This window comes from Contarinia nasturtii, unplaced genomic scaffold, assembly GCF_009176525.2.
Source record: "Contarinia nasturtii isolate CC-2019 unplaced genomic scaffold, AAFC_CNas_1.1 Cnas_scaffold_2166, whole genome shotgun sequence".
Taxonomy (NCBI): Eukaryota; Metazoa; Arthropoda; class Insecta; order Diptera; family Cecidomyiidae; genus Contarinia; species Contarinia nasturtii.
Window position 1 is genome coordinate 357,397 of NW_022199493.1, and position 22,658 is coordinate 380,054.

Consider the following 22,658-nt stretch of genomic DNA (forward strand, 5'->3'; position numbering starts at 1 on the left):
TTTTTTATTTTGAAATGAAAACAAAGACTGTCACAAAACGGACTGTGAATCTTTCCATTTGACATCGAGTGACTTCTACAGTTACGTTCCAAACACACCAAACCGTTGCTTAAATGACGATAAACAAAAAATGAATCTCATGTACAAGAATTCCATTTATTAATCACTGAATTTTGTTTTTTTTTTCAACACAATGGCAACTTAACCATAATTACTTACCTTATTCTTAACAATAACTTCAAAATATTTTGATGCGAAAAAATCCCTATTTAGTTCAAAGAAATTAATTGATACGATGCAATGTTTACGAAGCACATTTTGAATGTAATCAGAAAAATCGGCTTCGATATGATACACACCAATACACACAGCTACCAACTGTCAAATGTCGTACACATTCAAACATGTTTCGAATTCGAAATTCGAATTTGAATTATGAAATAAAAAAAATAAAAAAATGTTTCTGAAACTAAAATCAAATCAAACAAATCTAAAAAAAAGGTACATTTATAAATTCTACGCAATGTTTTTTTTATTCATGCACAATCGAAACACACACAGAGAGAAGAGAGTAAGATTTGTATTTTCATCCTCTTTTTTTTTCCGGTTTGTTTTTCAAATTTCATTTGCTTAAAATCAATCGTATGAAAACGATATTATGAACTCAACGAGTTTATGTTATTTACATTTGTTTACATTGTATTGCCGCTACAGTTTCTTAGAATATAATAACAAAAAGAGAAACAATCGAAACACACAGAAGATGTTGTTGTGTATCGCAACACGAAAAAGCCGAAAAAGTGGTTCACATTATGCCTATATTCTACCTTCCATTTGACACGAAAATTGCCACAAAAATGGGTTAAAGCGTTACATTTTTTAACGTTAAAATGTCCTAAAAACGTTACATATTTGTCCATTGGGTATGACATAGAGTCTATGTTTTTGAAATTATTGACTTAACCCTTCGACATTTTATTATTTATTGGAATTTCAGGCCGCCATTATTTGCAGTGACGGCATCTGCAAATAAAAAAATAGCTTATTTACAGATCATAGTATCTGTATTTAAAACATTTCTTTATTTACAGTCACGACTGCAAATAAGTTATTTTGCGCGCGCGCACTCTCATTCGATCTCTCAATGGCATTATATTATTTAAAAAATATATATTTTCGTGGGATTCGGAAGTGACAATGTGAATCAGTAGTGTGCGGAGGGGGGGGTAGGGGGGTTTACCCCCCCCTGTGATTTGGATGAGAATTTATTTTTCGTGAAATTTATTCGAAATTGCTAGGGTTTTTGATTCAAAAAGTGAAGACCTTTTTTTTTTTTTTTAGCTCATCAATGTAGAAAATTGAGGAAAATTCTTTCAATTTGCTAGGGTTTTTCGCCTCAAAAAGTGACTTCCAAAAAAAAAAAAAAAAAAAAAACGAAAATTTGTCTAATTTGCTAGAGAATTTTTTGTTTTTGGAAAATCACCCCCCCCCCTGAAAAATTTTCCTCGCACACTACTGATGTGAATGATGCATAAAAAAAGTCGCATCTTGGCCGAACACTTCTGTGTCAAACCTCCAATGTACACTCTCTTGCTCGAGAGACACCGTTATTCAGATAAGATGTTAGTGGTCACCGTTTGATCTAATAATTTACTTGAACCTACAGAAAAAACGCAGAATTCCTGTTTTTCGTATTCACTCAACGCCTTTTCAAAGTCAGAAAACGAATTTAATTCCGTACCAACATTGAACGTCATCATGACAAACTAAATTGAAATATTTGTGCATTCGACAATCGATGCTAACATCTTATGGCGGCCGGAATTTCAAGGTCTACTTTGAGAGCCAACTATTTGTTTTGTACAATTTTGTTGGTTTATATTCAAAATATGCTGAAATCAATATTGTTCTGCATTGCAAAAGTGACATGAACTGGAAGCTTGGGAATACTTTGGATCAGGTCGGATCCACCTGTTCCACAAGATCCCCTTACAAAAATGAATAATGAATAACATAATGATGTTCGCGTTAATAAGATTTATCTTATTAATTCATAACATATTTTCCGGAAATTAATAAGATTTATCTTATTAAAAAATTATTGAAATATGTTATAAATATGTTAGCGGTCAACATATTTATGTTTGAAAATATGTTAATAACATATTTGCAAAGATTGCATTATGTTATTAAATATGTTATTAATATAATATAGGGCGTCAAGTGCTTTCAAATTTCGGAAATTCAGATAAACACTTTGCAATCAAAAAATGTCAATTGCAGCTGAATTTTCGCAGTGGAGTCGCTCACCAGCGGTCCTAGTCCATCTGCAACCTCAAAAGTCCGCATCTGCTTTTCAAAGTCCACCATCTAGTGAGGTCACTACGACTGAGCTACTAGCTGCATGTCTCATACTGCTCGAGATATTCCATTGTCTCAACTACAGAACTGATGGGATGTAATAGAATCAAATAGACGTTTCCAAAATGTTAATACATTGGGAAAATAAATGTGTCAAATGATTTTTGAGATAGTGATGCTCAGGGCAGTTTGCTGACGATTTAATAATACCAATCAGATATCTGAGGACAACTTGAACCGCCTTTTGACATGGCTAGTAATACCAATTATCCAACTGAATCTGCTACTCAAAGCTGAGCGCGACCTGTTATTGAATATCTGGAATCAAAGTGACATAACATATCCAACGAATGGGTACAAGTTAAGGTACAATCAATTGCAATCAATATACGCATGACCAGTATAATGTATAACAATTTTGAGTTGTATCGCCCGAAATTCGACCGGACTTAGAGCGGATTCACCCGGTTAATCCGGACCGGATCGACATAAAAAAAATGGCAGGCACCGAATGTTCTAAACAGATTTTATTTTGCAATAATTCATAAATGCGTACAATTTTATAAAGAAATGCATGCCATTGCTTAATGTCAAAAACACATGCTCGATGCAAATTGGCTTGAAATGCGCCCAAGTTTCATTTTAAAATTGATCAACAATCCAGGGTTTAACACGTTCGTAGATTCTATTCAGCATATTCATCGCATGTTTCTTCGGTTTCCGAATTAATTCCAAACCTTTATTCGTGAAATCAGTACAGATAATAGAATCCCCTTTGACTCGTCCACATTTATCCATTGTACTAAATAACGACGAACAGAATAAGAGATCAATTAAAGTTTTGATTTGAAATGCAGATGAATCCAATTCAAATCCATACCCCGATTTAGCAAAATCAATAAAGTATTTTGGCACAATTTTCATTGCATGTTCCGTTTGTATGTTTTTTGGGTCGTTTGGATTTTGTTTAATATTATCGTACAGTTCTTGGTGCGCATAGGAACTAGAAAAAAATGTTAGAAAAAATTCGATTAGAAAAATAAATGTGAGCCATTTTTTTCTTAAAAATTAATTGGAATTTCACTAACTGAAACAAATATGGCATCTCTTCTATATGACCTATAAATATAAATGAAGCTTTAGAGTTATCATTCAATAGCAACATGTATTATAAGTTGATACGTACCCATTCCGTGAATCATCTGTAGGCTCCTTTCTATTTTCACAAAGTTCAAATTCAAGTCCAAATTCATACTAAAAAAAATGTTAAACGAAAATTTCATTAGTTAATATAGTTAGGAAATGATTTAAAACGTTAAAAATTCGGTTTTCAAAGTGGTAGTTTTCCCCTTGGACCTCTGATCAGAAACTATGCAAGCATCAAAAGCTATGGCAGAAAAAAAAATGATTTCATCATACTTACTGATAGCAAAATGTTTTAGCATTTTTATGCAGTCGCATTGCGTCGTAAAATGGATAAACAAAGACAATATCAGATACCATCTGCACAAATTGATTCAAATAATAGTCAGTTTGTTCGATGCCATGTTTTCCAAAATAGAATTCATAGATAATTCGTTGTGAAGATATGTATAACTGAAACCAAAAGAAAAATAAATTCTTAAAAAGAAATTTCATTGATTTTCTGACTCATTTGACATTTGGTATATTATGCATGTCAATGAACCTTTCGTTATTTGAAAACATTTCATTGAAATCAAACGTGTTTCAATTCAAAACAGTTAGAAAAAATATTTACCGAAGAATTTTGTGGCAGAGTCAATCCATGGAAAGGTAATATAATACTCGAACTATTTTTCAAGCTCTCAAACCAAAAATATAAACTTTGTGGCATCATTAGAGACAACAGTTCCTGTGAATGGATAAACATTTAAACATTTCTTTTATATTCTTTGTTTTGTGTGCATTTTCAGAAAGTAAAGCCGAAATCTTTAGAAATTTGAAATATCTCAGTGCAAAAAAAAAAAAATAATGTTACATAAAAAACCTACAGCGCTTGTGACACCGAATACGATTGGCGTATGAATATGGGTTTCTTGATAAATCTTTCGTGGTGGTTTTGTTAAAAATGGATCTTTTGCAATTTTCTTATCTGTTTGGTAAATAAAGAGCAAAAAATCAGAAATAAAACAATACATCAATCAAAATGCATGCGAACAAACTTTCAATAACTGGTGTCCAATACAATATGAACACATTTATATTAAGTACATAGGCCGGTGTTTTTTCTAGAAGTAATTCGAGACGAATAGTCTTCAATAATTTATAAAGTGCTTTTGGATTTCTAGCACCATTCAGTTCATCTTTAAAAACATCATACATAAGTTCCAACTGATGATTTGGTGAATAATGTGCAAAATAACTGACTGCCGTACCACTCATGCATATTGCTCTATTAATACATTTTCTAGAGTGTTTATTCAAAACATGTAAGTGAGTTGACACTCCACCTAAAAGCAAATTCCCAATACAATAGTCATATATATCAAAGTCAAGCACTTTGCGAGAATTTCATGGCTTTAATGCAAATAGTAAAGTTAAATAACAAACCAGCGCTCTGTCCGAAAACAGTAATGGCATCTGGATTCCCACCAAATCGCCTAATATTACGTTTGGTCCATATTAATCCAAGTTGTTGATCTTTAAGCCCCATGTTACCCGTTAAACCACACATTTCAAAATTCATGAATCCTAACGGACCCAAACGATAATCAATGGTTACCAAAATCACACCTCCTTCTTCCATAATGGGTTCAGGTCCATAGTACCCGCTTTGACCGTCGCCTTCAGTGTATGCACCGCCATGAATGAAGAACATTACAGGAAGCAAACAATCCTGTTTCGCTTTTACTAAATTACAAATAATCGTCTTAGAAAATTGAATAAATCGGCTGAGATTTCGTTTAGCAATTAATTAATACACATTTACCGGGAACGAAAATATTTAGGTACAGGCAATCTTCCGATTGCGTTGTGTTTAGTGGAAACGCAACAGATTGATTGAGTACGCAGCAGGCGGGTTTATATTCTTTGGCATCAAGTGTTTCAAGCCATGATTTTTTTGGTATCGGCACCTATTTGTTATGTAAAATGTTATGGAAGAATTGAATAATAAGTTGACTCACGAGCATGAATTATTCCTTAGAAATTACTTCAAATCTAAGGTCACCGATTGGAGGCTCTGCATAGGGAATTCCGCGGTAAGATCTATATAATTTGCCACCTTTACAAGTTCGTTGCAAGACACCTTTCACTGGACCACTTTTTGTGTTAACTATCAGCGAATCACAATTCACAAAAATGAGAAGACACGACCAAACCAAGCAATAAAGTATTTTCATTTTCAAAACTTAGAAAAACGCGTCAGATAAAATTATTTAATTATTTGGATTAAATTGTCATTAATTTCTACAGCCGGAGAGCGTCATGTACTCGACTGAATTCAACAACTTTGAATGAATCTTTAAAAAAAGAAATAGGACATTTACATCTCAAAAATGTGTAAACATACAAAATATGTATAAGTCGTGAAAAGAGACTTTAAAGCTAATATTTCTGGTGATTTAATTAACGTCTGCAATTTATTGCATCAAAAAAAATTTACAACGCTTGGTTAATGACACGCTCAATTTAAAATCGTTTTGCACAATATTGACAAATTGCACGCGTGCGACGTGGTGTTTTGTTTAAAATTGCGCAAATGGTGGTAATTACTTTTCTGTTCTTTATTTGTATAAATTCGATCATACTGGTTTAAATTTCATTTCCAACAGATTAATGTATAGATATTCGTGTGGTAAAATAAATTAATTCCGTTTTGATAAACAAAAATTAATAATAAATTCGCTCGATATGGTCCTTTTTCATAAAAAGGAATAATTGAATCGGTTTGAATATTCGTGAGCCCAAGAAAGGTCTTAAACTGAAAGAGCAACATGTTCATATAAAAAATGTATGGGCAAGTTGCAGTTTTATTTTGACAAATTATAATATATGTGTTAGATCGCAAAATTACTCCTACAGCATTGAAAAACTCGAATATCAAATAGAAACAACCATCAATTCAGAACAACATGTTCGTGGTAGCGTCATTTTTTATTTTTATTTTTTATTACGTTTATTGTACAATTCCTTTTGTAATTGGCCAGATTGATGCATGTCTTTTAAATCAGTTTCACCAGCGATGAATTTTCCATTGACAAAGACATACGGCACTGTAGGGATAGCAGTAAGTAGTTCTAATGCATCTTGAATTTGTTTGCCGTTCGCAAGTTGATCCATTTCAATTGTTTTGAATCCTTTTTTAGTTACTAAATATTCTAATTGCTGCTTAACGGTGTTACAGTTTGGACAATTGGTTTTTGAGAAAACGACAACACGATTTTGAGCTATAGCTTTTGTCACGAACTCAGTCTCTATATTAAATAAATTAAAAATATTATAGTTTAACTTGAAAAATATATGATTTTTTTTAGGCGGTTGAAGATTATTACACAAAAATTTGACTTCTTTCTTCTTTTTTTTTTTTTACCTTTACTTGCTGCACCATTGCACACCTTATTCAATGAGAGAAAATAAAAATAATTTTATGAATTGTACGCAAAATTTCGGAATTGTCTATTAAACGATTAAAAAATTATATCGGAAGTCATAGAAAAAATGTCAGCAATGAAAATATCGAAACAAGTTTTATACTTTTATTCAATTCGCTCTTAAGCTTTGTTTAGAAATCAATTCAATATGAAATTATAACTTACGTAGAGTGCAAGAATTAATATGAAAGTTCGAATTGTAAACGACATTTTACTCGAATATTAGCAAAAAACTGCTTATTTACTTGAAGAAAGACATGATATTTATACTCTGTTTTCATGGCACAAAATATCTGTATTGATGTAATATTTGAATATTTGATATTTTTTATTCAAATTCATTCCAGCGAGCATATGACATATCAGTAATTCTGAAAAAAATATCTTCCATCAGCAAAATAACTTATTTTGTTTTTCGAACATCATTTATTATGCGCACTTGTCATGTATTGTATTCATTATCTAAATTTATTATTAATTGTTACTACAGCATTTCGCCCCTGACGAAAGTGAATTGCGTTTAATAAAATAAACAAAACGAAAAACCTTTTTTTAAATTAGTAATATATCATCATTGCAACACTTATAACATTTAAAAGTACGCAAAAGTAGAGATAGAAATATTTTCAGCTTACTTCAATGTATCGATGAATTCTCTAGAATAAATACAGCGTATGATACGGTCACACACCAAAGTTTGTTTTTACATACATTTTTTGCTGTATTTTGTATGACGGTGTTTCGCTTTGAAATGCAACCTTTCTATACGCTGTTTTTATTCCATAGCAATCCGATATTGTAGCAACAATGTAAAAAAAAAACAAAATTCCATTTTATAAGTCGGAACACTCTTAAAAATGTTTTCTGCGTGTGTTCTATTGAAAAAAATTAACATTTTCATAAGCACTTAAACGAAAACTATTCTAAACGACTATTGTACACCATGTTTCCATGCTTGCTTATACTTCGTAATGGGACATTCATTCAATAAAACTTTCGAAGTACCTGATAATAGCTATAACCCGCTTTGCAAATCTGTAAAAGACGATCATAATTTAATTTAAAGTTATTTTGGTGAAATTGATTATTGATTTAGTGTACCTTGTTAAATGTTACTCGATTGCACACAAAATCTCCAGTAGATTCCACATTAACCGTTTCTTGTGCCACAATCATCATAATTGGGAATATGCGTTGTACTTTGTATGAGAATTCATACCACTCACATTGATAGATTTCATCGTCCAGCTCCTCAAATGCCGTCGATACTTCTTGGCCATAGTAACAAAATAAGAATATTAACAAAAACGACCAATAAAGCTTCAAAAGCGCCAATATAAATGTTGCCCAATTGATGGTATCCTTTGACTAAATTTTAAGAAAATATTAACAGTTTTAAACGGTTTGAAGTTTAAAAATTTCATTTTAATCACTTAACCAATTCCGTTTGCATCAATAGGAGCGTTCCACAAATTGTTACTAGACCCCACACGAAATACACGGTCATAAAATATTTGTAGATGTCGTTGAAATCAGAAACAAATCTAAACATATAATTTATTAGTTTTTATACGACTTAATGCATTGCTGAAACTTAACTGCCTTGCATCTGCGTGGAGTTGAATGAATTGTTTAAATTTGTCTTGCTTTCTACCCGATTTGTTCAACTCGTTTGCATTTTTTAATTCATTTTTTATGTCTTGAACGAAAGCTATCGACATGGTACACAATCCAATTGGACAACATAGGTATTCAGCGACATGGTTCAACAAGGCATAACTATGTCCCACTTGAATAAGCCAAGCAAGCAAATATCCAGCCGGTGCTCTCCAATAGAATGGCAACCTGTACCAATAAAAAATAAAACCATTTAGTTTGCTTTTTTTTCTCGCTATATAAATACAATTAAATAAAATCACAAACTAACCAGACGGGATGCGGCAATATATAGTCTTCAGAATGCAATTCTCGTGTAAAATTTCTGTACAACATGATCATAAGATTCGGCACAAGAGCAGATAACACCGTAAAATTTCCAGACTTAATCACTAATGTTGCAAATGTTTCATGCTTTTCATTTACTTTCTCGAACATGGTCTTTGATGATGGATTTACTAATCCTATTTTGATCAATTATTCAAATCAATCAGCCATTTTTCTCAATTTTTAATGCACGAAGTGACTAAAACTATTTCCATTTCAGTGTACACAACACAAAATTCTCGATAGTTTTAGTCGTCGACTTGCATATCAAATGTACGGAAATATGATTTATTTTGAAATGAAAGTTATACAACAATCGGACTAACGTTTTTCAATTGCAGTTTCGAGGCTAGCGAATAGTTCAAACATTTTTTCTTTTTTCCAAAGCATAACTACAAGTTGTATAATCGTGGTACCCACAGTTGAAAACCAATAAAATGAATCGATATAATCTTCAAATTTCTCAGCATCGATGCAAAAGAATATAGTAGTTGTTAAAAAGAATTGACACAAAAAGAAGAATGCAATGATAATTTTAATATTAATTCGTCGATATTTTTGCGATTCTTGGGATGCATAAACTCCCAAAAATCTATAATGCTTTATTGTTGCTTGAAAGATTTTCATTTTCAGCGAACTTTGGTTCGATTATTTTCAGATCGAAATATAATTATTATTAGTTGTAAAGTTGAAATTTTTTCTAAATCTTTGAATGTTCGGCTCCTTTGAATGGTGGTATTGAAAATAAAAAACCAAATTTAATTCAAATTGAAACTTATTGAGTTTCATTTATTTCAAGACGATTTTTATTTATTGTGTAATACAGTAATTTTCAACTGCTCCAAGACACTTCCAAATTAAAACTACTCCTCAAATTCATGTTGTTTTATACATTCTACTTACAACGCACTTATTTTTTGTATGATCCATAAATTATGATATTTTGAAAATTGATAAGGAAAATGTGAACATTTTCATTTCATTTTAAATTTAAGTAGGTGCCTTCATCGTAAATTAATGTAAAAATCAATAACTCTTTTATCATCAAAATAAATTTCAACCGAATGCGAATAGATAGGAAATGTTAATTAATTAATATGCGAAAGTAGTAGGTATTCGTGTCCAGCAATGTGAACTTACATTTATAATTTGTAATAATGTGAAATATGTCATATTCAGTAAAATCATATCACATAAATGTGATCAATTTTCATATTGTACTCAATATTCAGTGTGTCATATAAGTGGGCCACTACTGATGGTATAAATTTCGTTTTTCTCTTTTGTTGGTATATTTTTCAAAAATCTACTCCGATAGAAATTCGTAGCAATTTATTTCCTAAATTTCTATAGGAGCAGATTTTTAAAAACAATACCAATAAAAGAAAAAATCTAAATTTATGAGACACTTATATGAGACACCCTGTTTATACATGAATCCATGCAATCTAGGGAATAAACACCAATTTATAGTATATTGTGTTTCTTTTAGTTTCTTTTAGTATATAAACAAAAACGCAAATATTCTGCTAGTATTCCAAATGGATCGCATTGCCAGTGTGAAGTCATTTCACAGACACGAATTTCTATTTATCCTTAGTTTATGTTATTTAAATGTGAAGATGAATCATTTTTTATGTATGCATTTGATGAAGAAATTGATTTGAAGAGCTATTATCAGCTATCAAAAAATTGAAACATTTTAAGTTTAGACTACATTTAATCGACTCTATCTTTGATATTTCAATAAATTCTTTCAATTTTAGTGGAAAAATAATGATTTCATGGTTTCAGCGGCCACTCAAAAACCCTATCAAATCAAGATATTCGCTCGAACGATTTAAGGGGGGTTATCCGGGCCTACTTTCCCCCTGTGCCCATGTATGTTACTAACACACTTAATCCTTTTCGTTAAGCCACAAAGAGTAATACAATACCAAATCAAAGTATCGACTTAGATTTAAAGTTAAAGACTTTGCTTAGCATATAAAAATAGAATAAGATTATGAATATATAATGAGACATACACTTTATTCACTTCGATCGTATTTTATCTGTTGCAATGTATTTATCCAAATGTTGTTAATATAGAAAATGATTTATGGAATTATTATCCTATGATATCATAAAATTAATAATTTTCTATTTCAATATTAATATGTCATGAAAAAGACACACACCCTGTTTTACCATCGAACCGAATTGTATCACCATCTCATTTCAACTTTTGAATTTCATTTTTTTTTTACCAAATTTGTCCAATTTCAATAGTTTTATCAACGGATCTTATCAATCACAATGATTGAAAGAATTATGGAAGAGACAATGGATATTTGAGGATATTTTTCACATCAGAACAAGTAAAACAGAGAATCCCTTCCAAAAATTGAAAATCCCTTAGAGTTCACCATGTTGTCAATTCATTTACATATATGATGCATTTTAATATGTAATTAGTTAAAAAATTAAGACGAAAAAACGTGTGCGGCTCACAATAATAAATGTGACTTTCATATAGGCGTGCATTTGTAAATCATAAGAACAACAAAATTAACACAATAACCTTGTCTAGCGTGACTTTTATGAAATGAGAAGGGAGTGTCTTGTTTTTATTGTTGAATGGTATTAAATATCAAATCTTCAAAATCGATTGATTGCTTATAACTTCAGAATTAGAATGACTCTGTGTTACCTGAATCAATCAGAATGAAAAAAATCGCATTTCTTAAAATCTAAGGGACTGGTTTGCATCTGAATCTATATTTGCCTAGAAAACGCCGCCAGTATACATATACAAAGTAGACGCAACATACCTATCGCTTCTCATTCTATGTTCTTCATACATGTTCGCGCGTACGCCTTAGTCGCGTGTGCGATTTGCTTGTTCCGATATTCATTGAGATCATTTTTATTTTGAGACCTATTTTTTCGACGCAACGATTTACTTGTTCTGTTGTATGTTTTTACTTATTCGATGACAACATCTATTATTTACGAAATGATTATGCGATGTCTTTTCCTTTCTTGCTTTTTTCTATTCATTTTAATTGATATGTTGACAATTTTAAGATGTTATATTTAATTCTCATTAACCCAAAAATTCGTCTTCATTTTAATGGGAATTCATTTATAACATGCTTTAACTTGTTCTTACTTCATAATACAGAATCGAAAATAATTCTATGACAATATTTTTTTATTGATTCTGGAGTGATCAAGTGAAAGAAAAAAAACGATTTTCATCATATTTCAATATTTTTTGTTTTGTATAATATAAAAGAAAGCTGTAGACCTCGGTCTTGAACTCAGTATTGCGGATGCCATGCGATTTCCATCCACAGTACCAATATCGCATGTTCAAAACCACTCGGCTACGACCTTCCCCGCCAATATATAGGATTTATTACGAATTATACATATATGTTGCAACGATCACGAGTTGTTGCCATGCTTTTTTTTTTTTTTTTTAAAGCCATACGATCACCGTCTGTCGCAAATAATATTCTACAGCTGAAATATACCATAATTGCTCACATCATATCAAACTAAACGAGTAAACCAGTTAAAATGAGCTTGCTTGAATCGATCTATTCACTATAGATAAGAGTTTATATTTATTTTTAATTTGTTATTGATTCGATCTTGTGGTGAAAGCGTCGGCTACCTCATAATCAATGATAATTATAAAAGTGGCTTTGAGACTAGTTTAGGTTTGGTCCTTGGGTAAATTGCAAACATTTCAATTGACAAAAATCAAAATGCATGAGAACACTCAGGAGAATTATTATTATTATGATTGTGTCGTGTAAGTAAAAAAAACTCAAAAAAAGACTTTTATGTGCTTTTAGTCGCATAAACAATTCCCTTTCCAATAAATGAATGCCGGGGAATAGGATTTGCCCACAGACTATTGTATCGTATTATTATATATTGTACAATAAACACATAATCTATCTTGGTTTTTGTTAGGACCTATTTTTGAAATCATTATTACGGAGTGGCGTGGCCAAAGGATGGCTACGGAGGAGGTTTGTAAATGTTTTATTTATCATATAGCAAAACGGTTTTTTGTACCTAAATTCATGAAAATGGAAGCAATTGAGCGATCGAGCGAAAAGAACCACATTTGAGACACATTCAAATAAACAATATAGAAACTATCCAATTGAATTGATTGAATATGTTTTATTGAATGTAAAAAATCTTAATAAATCCTAAATAAATCATAGATCAGAATTTTTAATGAATTTTTCAAGAAATCTAATAACAAAACATAACCAGAAGATTTTTTCTTTTATTTTGATGTACATTTTAATCAAATAAAAAACCTCTATCGAGTTAGAGAACGAGTGACGAAACCTACCTTTGAAACACAAAATTTCTGATATCAATTTTGTGACGAAAATAGTTGGTAGATATATTTTCTGTGTACTGTGAATATAAACTTAATATACATTTGTATATTCAAAACGTTGCAGAAATTTTCTCCTTTTTACTTTGAGTTCATACTGACGCAATGAAGCAACGTTCCGAATTTACAAATGTATATTAAGTTTATATTCACAGTACAAAGAAAATATATCTACCAACTATTTTCGTCACAAAATTGATATCAGAAATTTTGTGTTTCAAAGGTAGGTTGCGTCACTCGTTCTCTAACTCGATAGAGGTTTTTTATTTGATATCAATAGTTTTGTAAGTGCTATTTTCCAAGTTAAAGATTCGAGACCCATGGATTTGAATATTTTTCAAATACAATGAAAATATGGATTTTTATGTTATTTTTGGTTCAAAATGATATAAATTATGGATCATAATGAGGAACAGAGGTTTTAGCAGTGGTGTGTGGTATGCACATTTTTTTTATCTTTGACTTGGGGCTAAAATTGATGAATTTTTAAAAAGAACCTATGCAGTCTTTTTCGAGAAAGTGACCGTTATGTGTCCGGCCAGACGGTCAAATTTTGATTTTTGAGCGATTTGGCCACCTGAACTTGAAATTTTTAAGTCGCAATTGGCACTATTCGATAGCTTACTTTAAGACCTTTCCAACGAATATGCATATGCCTTGCGTAAGTCAAGTATAGGTGCCACAGCGATTGTTTGAAAAAATGGCCATTTTTGGCCATTTTTGCACTATCGAAGGCCATATCTTGAAAACAAGAATTTTCTGGGATATGAGCTATGCGGCATATTATAGCTTAGACTTGGGCCTAAAATCGGTGAAATTTTCAAAAAAATCCTTGAGCTTGTTTTCGAGGTAATGGACGTTATGTGTCCGGCCGAACGGTACATTTTTGGTTTTTGGCCAATTTAGCCACCCCACATTGAAATTTTTGGACCGCAAATGACTCCATTCGATAGCTCACTTCAAGACCTTTCCAGTGATATGCATATGTCTGGGGGGTGTCAAGTCATGGCGCTTCGGTGACCATAGGGAAAAAAGTCGAAAAGTTACTTTTGGAGGCCGGCCACGGCCAACAGTACGCAAAATCGCGCACAGACAGACAGACATTTTGATTTTTCATAGAGATTCATATGAAATTTTTAAAACGCTGAAGTTTTCGAAAAGACCCTTTTCTTGAAAGGACCGTATTTTGAAGACGGGTGGACCGATTTTCAAACTTTGACATTTTTTCTTGATCTATGGCGAGATCGGTTGACATTTGTCCAAGATATGTCCATTGAAATTCAAACAGCCATAACTTCGCCAATTATCAACTGATCTTGATGCTATATAGCATTTATAACATATACTTTTTATGAACTTGTAAACTGCATCATTAGATTTTAAGACCGATGCCCGAGTCAAAAATTAAATTTTTGAAAAGTTGACCGGTTTTTTATAACGGGCAAAAACTGAATGTAAGCCGGAAAACTTTTAGGGTTTTTATCTTCGATAAGTCAATAAATAAGTGCAAAAATATTGAAAAAAAAAATGAATTTTATAGGTGGGTCTTAGTGTAAGTGGAGAATACCGTAACTTAATCAATTGAACGAATAAAATGTAGGTGTTGCTTTGTCGCATGCTGCAATTCTCGACAGTGCCACTCGATTGGAATCAATCATAGAACCTTCAGATGTAACTCTATCATTTAATATTTTATGTGGTATACGCAGTACTCTATGGTTCATGGCAACATCCTTAAATGGATTGACGTGTATTGTGAATCCGGGAGAATTTTCACCAGATCTTTTTTTTGAAATAGTAGAACAGTTCAAAGTGACATCGTCACCGACATCAGCATATAAACTCTTAGATAGTGAAAACATTGAAACTGCAAATTTGTGGAGTATAAAACATTATCTATGTTCCGGTTCAAAGTCATCATTGAACCTCATACAAAGTATGAATAAATATTTGAAGGGCGGTAAATTTAGTCAAGCTTCTGGAATGTCTGAAGCATCCGGATATATCGCCATGAATTTGGCTCATTCGGATAATGACTGTGCAGGTCAGTTGTTTAGCGGATGCGACGCTAAAATTGTCAATGAACAAGGCAAACGACTGGGTGTAAACGAAGTGAGTGAACTATGTATAAAACTAACTTCTCGGATATTTTCGCGAAAAAGAAGAAAATCACGATGATTTTGATGATGAGGGATTCTTTCCTACTGGTGACACTGTTCGTTTTGATGAAAACGGCGACATGTTTATCATCGATCGTAAAAAAGAGTTGTTTACATGTAACGGTTACCATGTGATGCCAGCTGAAATTGAGGGATTCTTGAACAATTTAGATGGTATACAGCAGTCTTGCGTAGTTCCAATTCCGGATTTACAAAGTGGAAACATTCCGGCGGCTTTGATTGTGAAAAATAAAGAATCAACTTGCAACGAAGACTTTATTTATGCTTCCGCACTGAGTAAGTTCATGCTTCATCAACTACAAACAATTCGCTCAACTTTTTTTTCACATTTCTAGACCATTTTGCCCACTGTAAACGCCTTCAAGGTGGTGTTTACTTCGTCGATTCGATACCAATGACCGAGACCGGAAAATTTGCTCGTCGTTCAGCTATTCAATTAGGCATTGGGCTGTATAACCAAAGAAAGCAATAATTTCCTTTGTGTGAAAAGGTGGTGACTGATATTTTGTAGATGAAAAGAAATCAAATTTATTTAATCAAACATGATCAAGCCTTATGCAAGCATATATTAAGATCGTGCTTTGAGCCAACCATCCAATCGCTGTTATAAATTTTTGCTGCTACAGTGCAACTGGTCAGCGGATACTGTGCAAACAGTAATTATAGTAAACAGTATTATAGCAAGCACAACGAGAGATTTAACCAACAGTTTCATTTGCATAAGGGCAGTCACTTAAAAAGAAATAAATACAATTAAAATCAATTGAAAAAATGATTTTCTCCATTTTAGCATTAATTTTTCTTGAATATTTAACGAAATATTCTAACGAAATCTATATCGGCAATTCCATATCAACTTTTTTGTATGAGCTTCATATCAGAAACGGATCGACCGATTTCAAAAACATGTATACCGTTGAAAAGGGGATGGATGGGGCTACAAAAAATGCCTCCTCGGGGGTCAAAAATCAAGTTTCGATACAATTGCCATACAAAATTTTGCCAAAATTTACAAAGTGTCAAAAATCGGGCTTAAATTTTTTCTTCTTAGTTTTTCACCAAAACAAGCTTGTATGCCAATTTTGAGAGAAATCAGAGACTATGCCTGGCTAAATCTGCCGAAAAGAATTGCCGATAAATAAAAGTTTAATATCTATATAGATAAAATATACATATGAGTACTACAATATTTTTTGAATTCCATTGAACGAGAATCGACCAATAGCCGAAAACAAAACTATCTATTATTAACCATTCAATGGCGAATACCATTTTAACATTTGTTTTGTATTTAATACAAGCTTTTGATCATTCTTATTTAGTGAACCTGAATTGAGGGGCTTAGAGGAAAAATGTTACGTAGAAAAGTTCCGCGGAAAAATGTTCGGGAGCTAAATGATATCATTTAGCAAAGCCAGTTGGTACCAAATAGCTCTTCTAAATGATACCAAATAGCTCAACTAAAGCTATTTGGTATCAATTAGTTAGGATATTTGTGCATCGATAAGATTACACTGTGTCATTTTTCAACTTCAAAAATCTAACTGACATGAAAGACACCATTTCCGCATAATTTTGGGACGGTGAATTTAATGTTATCATTCGTTTTTCTCTATCACGTCGGAGTTTTTTTTAACATTTTCCTTAGATATTTTTTGAAAAGCATAAAATTGCATCAATTTTAAAAAACTTCCAAGGAAAATTGTAAAAAACTCCGATGTGATAGAGAAAAACGAATGATTACATTGAATTGAGCGCACAGTGTTACAGGTGAACGAATATTTTTTTCAGTTGAATAATGGGGTGGAACATTTTCGACGTCAGCTTGCGGCCACTTGGAAAAACATGTCTTATGGTCTCCAGATTCCGCAATTTTTTATGATTTTCCAGTAAAATGGTCCTCTTTCATTTTCAAGTCGTTGTCTCATATCAAACAGAAAATTGAAATTTCTTTCATATCTTGAATCTGGAGATAATAAGACATTTTTTTCCAAGTGGTCGCAATATTATGTCGAAAATGACACCAAATTTGAAAAATAGTTCCACCCTAATGAATATTGTTTATATTGTTTTATTGTTTTTCATCTTTATAATTAACGTAAATTTATTATAAAGAGTAATTTTGCATTTCAATACAAATGATAAATTTTTTATGTCATTGTTTATTGAAATTTGCAACGAACTCTTGCTTGTGTTAATTCTTGCGTGCGTTAAACCTTTTGATTGTTGTTTCTTTAACGATTCTGCGCAGTACTTTGGCCGATTGAGTTATTGGTAATGAATCGACAAAATAAACGCCTCCACGTAGTTTACACTGATCTGCAAAATGACCTATATGTAAATAATAAACAAAAACCAATGTGAGTGTATTTTCGTCAGTAAATCTTTTAAATTATCTAAACATAAAACACAGTTCATTTTTACCAGCAACCATATCCAATACTTCTTTTTCTGAGATATTTGATCCATTTGCACGAACAATAACTGCGGCTGGTAAATCGCCAGCCACTTGATCTGGATCTGGAATACCTACCACACAAACTAATTTAATATCTTTTGACTCAATCAAAAATGCTTCAATCTCCGACGGTGAAACTTGTGAGCCGCAATATTTAAAAATGTCTTTTTTCCGATCGACAACATACAGATATCCATTTTCATCGAAATGGCCAATGTCACCACTCATGATAAAATCTTCTTCGTCGAAAATGTCATTGCTAGCTATTTCATTGCCATAATAACCAAGGAACTTGTAGTTTGTTTTAATGCAAATTTCGCCATTTTCACCAATACCACATCGATTCCCTTCGTCGTCGATTATTTTAATATGGATTCCGTTAGCCAATTGTCCGACGGTTTCTTTTCCACTTAATCCGGGATAATCAAGGGCTGCAACACATGCTATCTCGCTCATTCCATATACATCATGAACTTTTCCATTTGAAAGATGATTATTCATTCCATTTCGTAGATAGGTTGGCACTTTACTTCCACCAATCATCAAAATATTTAAACTCGACAAATCAGCTGTTTTTAAATGTTCGCTTTCCATCAACAAGCATATGTGATAAGATGCATTCATTGCAATTGTAACTTGGTATTTTTCAATGATAGAAAGTTCAAGTTCTGGTGACCAAATATCAGTTGTAATAATTCGGGTTGCACCACATAGTGTTCCCCGCAATAAAAATCGTAGGCCATTTATCCATTGAACTAAGCCAAATGACAGTATTACATCACTGAATGTACCGATATTGAATCGATTGACTGCATCAAGAAGTGCAGCGTGTGATATTCCAGCACATTTTGGAAGTCCAGTTGTACCAGATGAGCAAACGATTACAGCCGCTTCGTTTTTACCATCGACTTTTACTGGGCTGCAAATCAATTTAGTTTTTCTTATTTTTTTGTTATTTTTGCATCAAATATTATAACTTACATAAAATCATTCTCGTATTTAGTTTTCAAAAATAAATTTTCGACTGGTTCTGAATCACCTTTGCTACCACCAAAAGTCAATATTTTAGCCTTATTTCCTAATTCCAACAAACATTCCTTTAGTAAATCATACATTTCGATATCACAAAACATTAGCACTGGTTTTGTTATCTTTAGCATGTGAATGATTTCCGTTTTTTTAAATGAAATTCCAAGTGTATTTATTGGACAACCAAGACACATTGAAGCAAATATAATCGGGGCTAAATGTTGTGAATTTTTTGCAACGAGTCCGAAAACTTGTTTCGATTTATATTCCCGTTTTTGGAGATTTTGCGCTGCACGCACGGTTTTCATTCGAATTTCATCGAAGCTTAAGCGAGTTCCATTGTCATCGCTAATCTACAATAATTAATAAGGGATTAAAATCAATTTGAAATAAACGATGAAAAAGATTAAATTGATTTAAGCACCTGGGCTATCTTCGGGCCATAGTTTTTTAATGCCCCTAGCATCACTTGTGCAACTGATATATCTGGATGGTACAAAGGAAAAATATCACGTCCACTCCATAATTTTAGTTTTTTGTCAAAACTCGTAGCGAAACTGAACATTGCTGATTTGGAATTATTTAAATTCGAACTTAAAGACAGCTGAGACATTGAAATTAAATTAACAACGAGATGAAAACATTTTGGTTTTATATGCATTCCAAGGCTAGAGAAAAGAATACAGTCTTTGAATCGTGTCAAAACGTCAATTTTGCTTAATAAATGTTTTTATGTGATACAATCATTTTTTTATTGGTCTTTTTATTCGCTCAATTACAATTTCAAAATTACTTAACCATATATGGTCTTATAAGATGAAAAAGATTTGCCATTAGACCTTATACATGTATCAAGCAAGTAAATTAGACTAAAATTTATCCTTTTATTGTTTATTAGTTTATTATAGTATGTATTTATGTGATCATTACAATATGTCTACTACCTTACTTTATATACAAGTGCTGAGTTCACTGCGTGGCGAGGAATGTTTTGGTATTGTTTTTGAGTAAGACTTGATGATCTTTGTAAAGGACCCAGATTAAATATCAATGAGAAAAACCCAAATTTATTGGAAAGTTGCCGAATGATATTATGTTGAATATCTTGAATATTATTAAAATGCTCGTTAAAATAATATTAATAAAAGTACACACAGAGAAGTAATACAATGAAAACTAGATGGCGTGTCGTATAAAATTCGGAACTAGTTGACACTCCGACGGAAAAAAAAATTGTATTTGTTCATCTAATTTCATACCAAACATCATTTGAGGGGTTCCGAGGAAAAATGTTACGTAGAAAAGTTCCGCGGAAAAATGTTCGGAAGCTAAATGATATAATTTAGCAAAGTAATTTTAAGTAAACCCTAACTAATTGATACCAAATAGCTTTAGTTGAGCTATTTGGTATCATTTAGAAGAGCTATCTGGTACCAATTAGCTTTGCTAAATGATATCATTTGGCTCCCGAACATTTTTCTGCGGAACTTTTCTACGTAACATTTTTCCTCGGAACCCCTAATTTTTGTGTATTCCCTTTTGTGCGGTTCTTCTTCGTTTATGCTTTGAAGAAGATCCACATAAAAGAGAATGCACAAAAATGATATTTTGTATGAAATTAAATGGAAAAATACAATTTTATACGGAGTGTCAACTAGTTCCGAATTTTATACGACAACGACAAGCCATCTAGTTTTCATTGTATCATTTCTTTGTGTGTACCTAACTGAACAAAAGTGTCATTAATATCAACTATGAAATGTGATAAAAACTAAACAGATTTCGAACAATTTTCATGAAATAGGTATTCAATGGTTTAACTAATGATTTGTAACTCTGCTGAGACAGAGTTATCATTTGTTATCTAACCTCTTTACAGCTGATATAAAACCAAAATTATGATTTTATTTTCCTTTATTGTATTCTAATTTTGCTTGAAAAATGAATAAACTGACACATTATCAATATTGTTATCGATTTTTTTTGTTTTAGATTTTGATTTTTTTCTTTATTGCGAGTGTTTTTGTTCAAATATATCTTTTTGAATCAACAAGTTGTACGTAGAATTGGTTTTATCGTGAAAATCGTTTCCATTTTTGTAAGTTATTACTAGAAAAACACCCCACTGGCTCCTATCAAAGAACCGAACTGCTGACGCTGAGAAGTCGCACTGTATTTACATTATCTTGGATTTGTTGATGGGTTAAAAAAAAGCTTCAATGGTTGAGAGGATGGGTGTCAAGTGAAGCGGTTGCTATAGTGAACGATCAAAATGGTGTAACTCGTGCATCAATCAAAACCAAGAGTGTCATCATCCTTCACCCACATTTGGTGAACGATTCATCGAATTAAAAAGATAACGAACGCTCAAACCATTTGTCATCGTAACAGCTCTGTGTTTCTTATCTCAATTAACAAGCGTGTTGTCGATGCGACCATATTTTGCCCTATTCCACCCGATCAAGTGGCAGCTTTGATAGGATTTTTCGATAATATTACACCGGATGCTCTTCTTTGTAATTCGATTCATGGGTAAACGAAAACTATACATCGCCTAGCGAATACATTTCATTTAAAAAGCGAACATTTGAAATGGAAAACAAAACTCTCACTTATATACCAGTAGTTTGTCTCACATTGTGGAGTTTCTTTTCGAACCTCGGTATTATTGTAATACATTGGATGATGGCCTCCGAGCTATTTCCATTGAAGTCAGTTTTTTTTCTTTTACTTATGGTTAATTTATGGAAAAATCGCGATTTATTGCAAAAACTATAATCCATTTTCAGATCTCGTGGAATCGCAAGCAGCATTTCTGCGGCTGTTTATTATTTCCTTGGTTTCGTCAGTAAAAAGACGTATTACGATTTGGAAACATCATTTTCATTACCCGGAATGGCATTATTTTATTGCATTCTATCTGGTTGTGGATTGGTTTTGATGTATTTGATTCTACCGGAAACAGAAAATCGATCACTAGAAGACATCGAACTTCATTTCTCGGATGATTTCAAGGGAATCACTGATTATGATGTTGCATAATATCAAAGCGGAAAAATAAAAATGAACTGAATGATAATGCGGAAAGTTCTCAAAAGACAGAGAAAATTTGTAACACAAAATTGCAAACTGTTGTTATAAAACAGTAAGCAAGCACACGCTTGGCAAGTACACATTCAATAAGTAAGTCTAACGAGAGTCGTCGTATAGTCAAGTTTGTGTTTTCGGCACATGTCGATACCATATTTTGGCAATTATGAATCTTGGTTTTTCGAAGGAAAATATAATTAGTTGCAACTGTAGCTTACTTTCATTTCGTAATAAGTGTTTTAAAACAGGCTTAAATAATCAATTCTTCAAACTTTCAGAATGTTAGCTTTTTGTGAAAAAAATACCTCGTGCAAAGTTTCACGTCATTACGAAATCATACAGGCATTGAAAAGTCTATCAAAAATTATTTGTATCGCAACATTTATATCAGATTCAGTTTTCTCATGAATTCGTATTTACGGTAAAAGATACGTAATAAATGCATGTTGTGGATCACAGTGCGGAAAAGTTCATCTTACGGATGTAAGACATTTTATTTTTATAGTGATTCTCACCATCAGAAATGCTTGGTT

At 32.2% G+C, this 22,658-nt stretch overlaps 5 protein-coding genes across 5 annotated transcripts; 1 reads left to right on the top strand and 4 right to left on the bottom strand.

Moving 5' to 3' along the window:
• Nucleotides 1-2,917: 2,917 nt before the first annotated feature.
• On the bottom strand, nucleotides 2,918-5,823 carry LOC116347913 (juvenile hormone esterase-like). Its single transcript, XM_031778718.1, has 11 exons — nucleotides 5,535-5,823; nucleotides 5,312-5,456; nucleotides 4,933-5,232; nucleotides 4,545-4,832; nucleotides 4,374-4,474; nucleotides 4,121-4,234; nucleotides 3,785-3,957; nucleotides 3,548-3,615; nucleotides 3,450-3,480; nucleotides 3,242-3,364; nucleotides 2,918-3,163 (listed from the first exon to the last, which is right to left on the bottom strand). The coding sequence occupies exons 1-11, from the start codon at nucleotides 5,721-5,723 to the stop codon at nucleotides 3,004-3,006; spliced, it is 1,692 nt and encodes a 563-aa protein (XP_031634578.1). The 5' UTR covers nucleotides 5,724-5,823; the 3' UTR covers nucleotides 2,918-3,003.
• A 600-nt stretch (nucleotides 5,824-6,423) lies between these two features.
• Nucleotides 6,424-7,227, bottom strand: LOC116347919 (glutaredoxin-like). Its single transcript, XM_031778724.1, has 3 exons — nucleotides 7,140-7,227; nucleotides 6,914-6,938; nucleotides 6,424-6,797 (listed from the first exon to the last, which is right to left on the bottom strand). Exons 1-3 carry the CDS (start codon nucleotides 7,182-7,184, stop codon nucleotides 6,484-6,486), a joined length of 384 nt encoding a protein of 127 aa, XP_031634584.1. The 5' UTR covers nucleotides 7,185-7,227; the 3' UTR covers nucleotides 6,424-6,483.
• Nucleotides 7,228-7,958: 731 nt separating this feature from the next.
• Nucleotides 7,959-9,326, bottom strand: LOC116347847. Its single transcript, XM_031778587.1, has 5 exons — nucleotides 9,284-9,326; nucleotides 8,902-9,094; nucleotides 8,765-8,819; nucleotides 8,076-8,342; nucleotides 7,959-8,009 (listed from the first exon to the last, which is right to left on the bottom strand). Exons 1-5 carry the CDS (start codon nucleotides 9,324-9,326, stop codon nucleotides 7,959-7,961), a joined length of 609 nt encoding a protein of 202 aa, XP_031634447.1.
• Nucleotides 9,327-14,895: 5,569 nt separating this feature from the next.
• LOC116347848 (4-coumarate--CoA ligase 2-like) lies at nucleotides 14,896-16,020 on the top strand. Its single transcript, XM_031778588.1, has 4 exons — nucleotides 14,896-14,908; nucleotides 14,969-15,412; nucleotides 15,531-15,824; nucleotides 15,884-16,020. Exons 1-4 carry the CDS (start codon nucleotides 14,896-14,898, stop codon nucleotides 16,018-16,020), a joined length of 888 nt encoding a protein of 295 aa, XP_031634448.1.
• A 1,668-nt stretch (nucleotides 16,021-17,688) lies between these two features.
• Nucleotides 17,689-20,021, bottom strand: LOC116347904 (4-coumarate--CoA ligase-like 7). Its single transcript, XM_031778711.1, has 5 exons — nucleotides 19,980-20,021; nucleotides 19,460-19,639; nucleotides 18,988-19,388; nucleotides 17,973-18,925; nucleotides 17,689-17,879 (listed from the first exon to the last, which is right to left on the bottom strand). Exons 2-5 carry the CDS (start codon nucleotides 19,598-19,600, stop codon nucleotides 17,743-17,745), a joined length of 1,632 nt encoding a protein of 543 aa, XP_031634571.1. The 5' UTR covers nucleotides 19,601-19,639; nucleotides 19,980-20,021; the 3' UTR covers nucleotides 17,689-17,742.
• Between the last annotated feature and the right edge of the window lie 2,637 nt (nucleotides 20,022-22,658).

Bases quoted from the DNA above. Each gene is read 5' to 3' on its own strand.
- LOC116347913 (XM_031778718.1), bottom strand. From the start codon at position 5,723: ATGAAAATACTTTATTGCTTGGTTTGGTCGTGTCTTCTCATTTTTGTG. The intron at 5,457-5,534 runs GTAATTTCTAAG...CATAACAAATAG, and splicing joins TCGGTGACCTTAGATTTGAA to GTGCCGATACCAAAAAAATC. The intron at 3,365-3,449 runs GTTAGTGAAATT...ATTTTTTTCTAG, and splicing joins GAGATGCCATATTTGTTTCA to TTCCTATGCGCACCAAGAAC.
- LOC116347919 (XM_031778724.1), bottom strand. From the start codon at position 7,184: ATGTCGTTTACAATTCGAACTTTCATATTAATTCTTGCACTCTAC. The intron at 6,939-7,139 runs GTAAGTTATAAT...TCATTGAATAAG, and splicing joins TATTAATTCTTGCACTCTAC to GTGTGCAATGGTGCAGCAAG. The intron at 6,798-6,913 runs GTAAAAAAAAAA...TATTTAATATAG, and splicing joins CAATGGTGCAGCAAGTAAAG to AGACTGAGTTCGTGACAAAA.
- LOC116347847 (XM_031778587.1), bottom strand. From the start codon at position 9,326: ATGTTTGAACTATTCGCTAGCCTCGAAACTGCAATTGAAAAAC. The intron at 9,095-9,283 runs GTTAGTCCGATT...TGATCAAAATAG, and splicing joins CGAAACTGCAATTGAAAAAC to GATTAGTAAATCCATCATCA. The intron at 8,010-8,075 runs GTACACTAAATC...CGTCTTTTACAG, and splicing joins ATCGAGTAACATTTAACAAG to ATTTGCAAAGCGGGTTATAG.
- LOC116347848 (XM_031778588.1), top strand. The intron at 15,413-15,530 runs GTCAGTTGTTTA...TTCGCGAAAAAG, and splicing joins TTCGGATAATGACTGTGCAG to AAGAAAATCACGATGATTTT. The intron at 15,825-15,883 runs GTAAGTTCATGC...TCACATTTCTAG, and splicing joins TATTTATGCTTCCGCACTGA to ACCATTTTGCCCACTGTAAA.
- LOC116347904 (XM_031778711.1), bottom strand. From the start codon at position 19,600: ATGTTCAGTTTCGCTACGAGTTTTGACAAAAAACTAAAATTATGGAGT. The intron at 18,926-18,987 runs GTAAGTTATAAT...ATTGATTTGCAG, and splicing joins AAATACGAGAATGATTTTAT to CCCAGTAAAAGTCGATGGTA. The intron at 17,880-17,972 runs GTAAAAATGAAC...ATTTACATATAG, and splicing joins AGTATTGGATATGGTTGCTG to GTCATTTTGCAGATCAGTGT.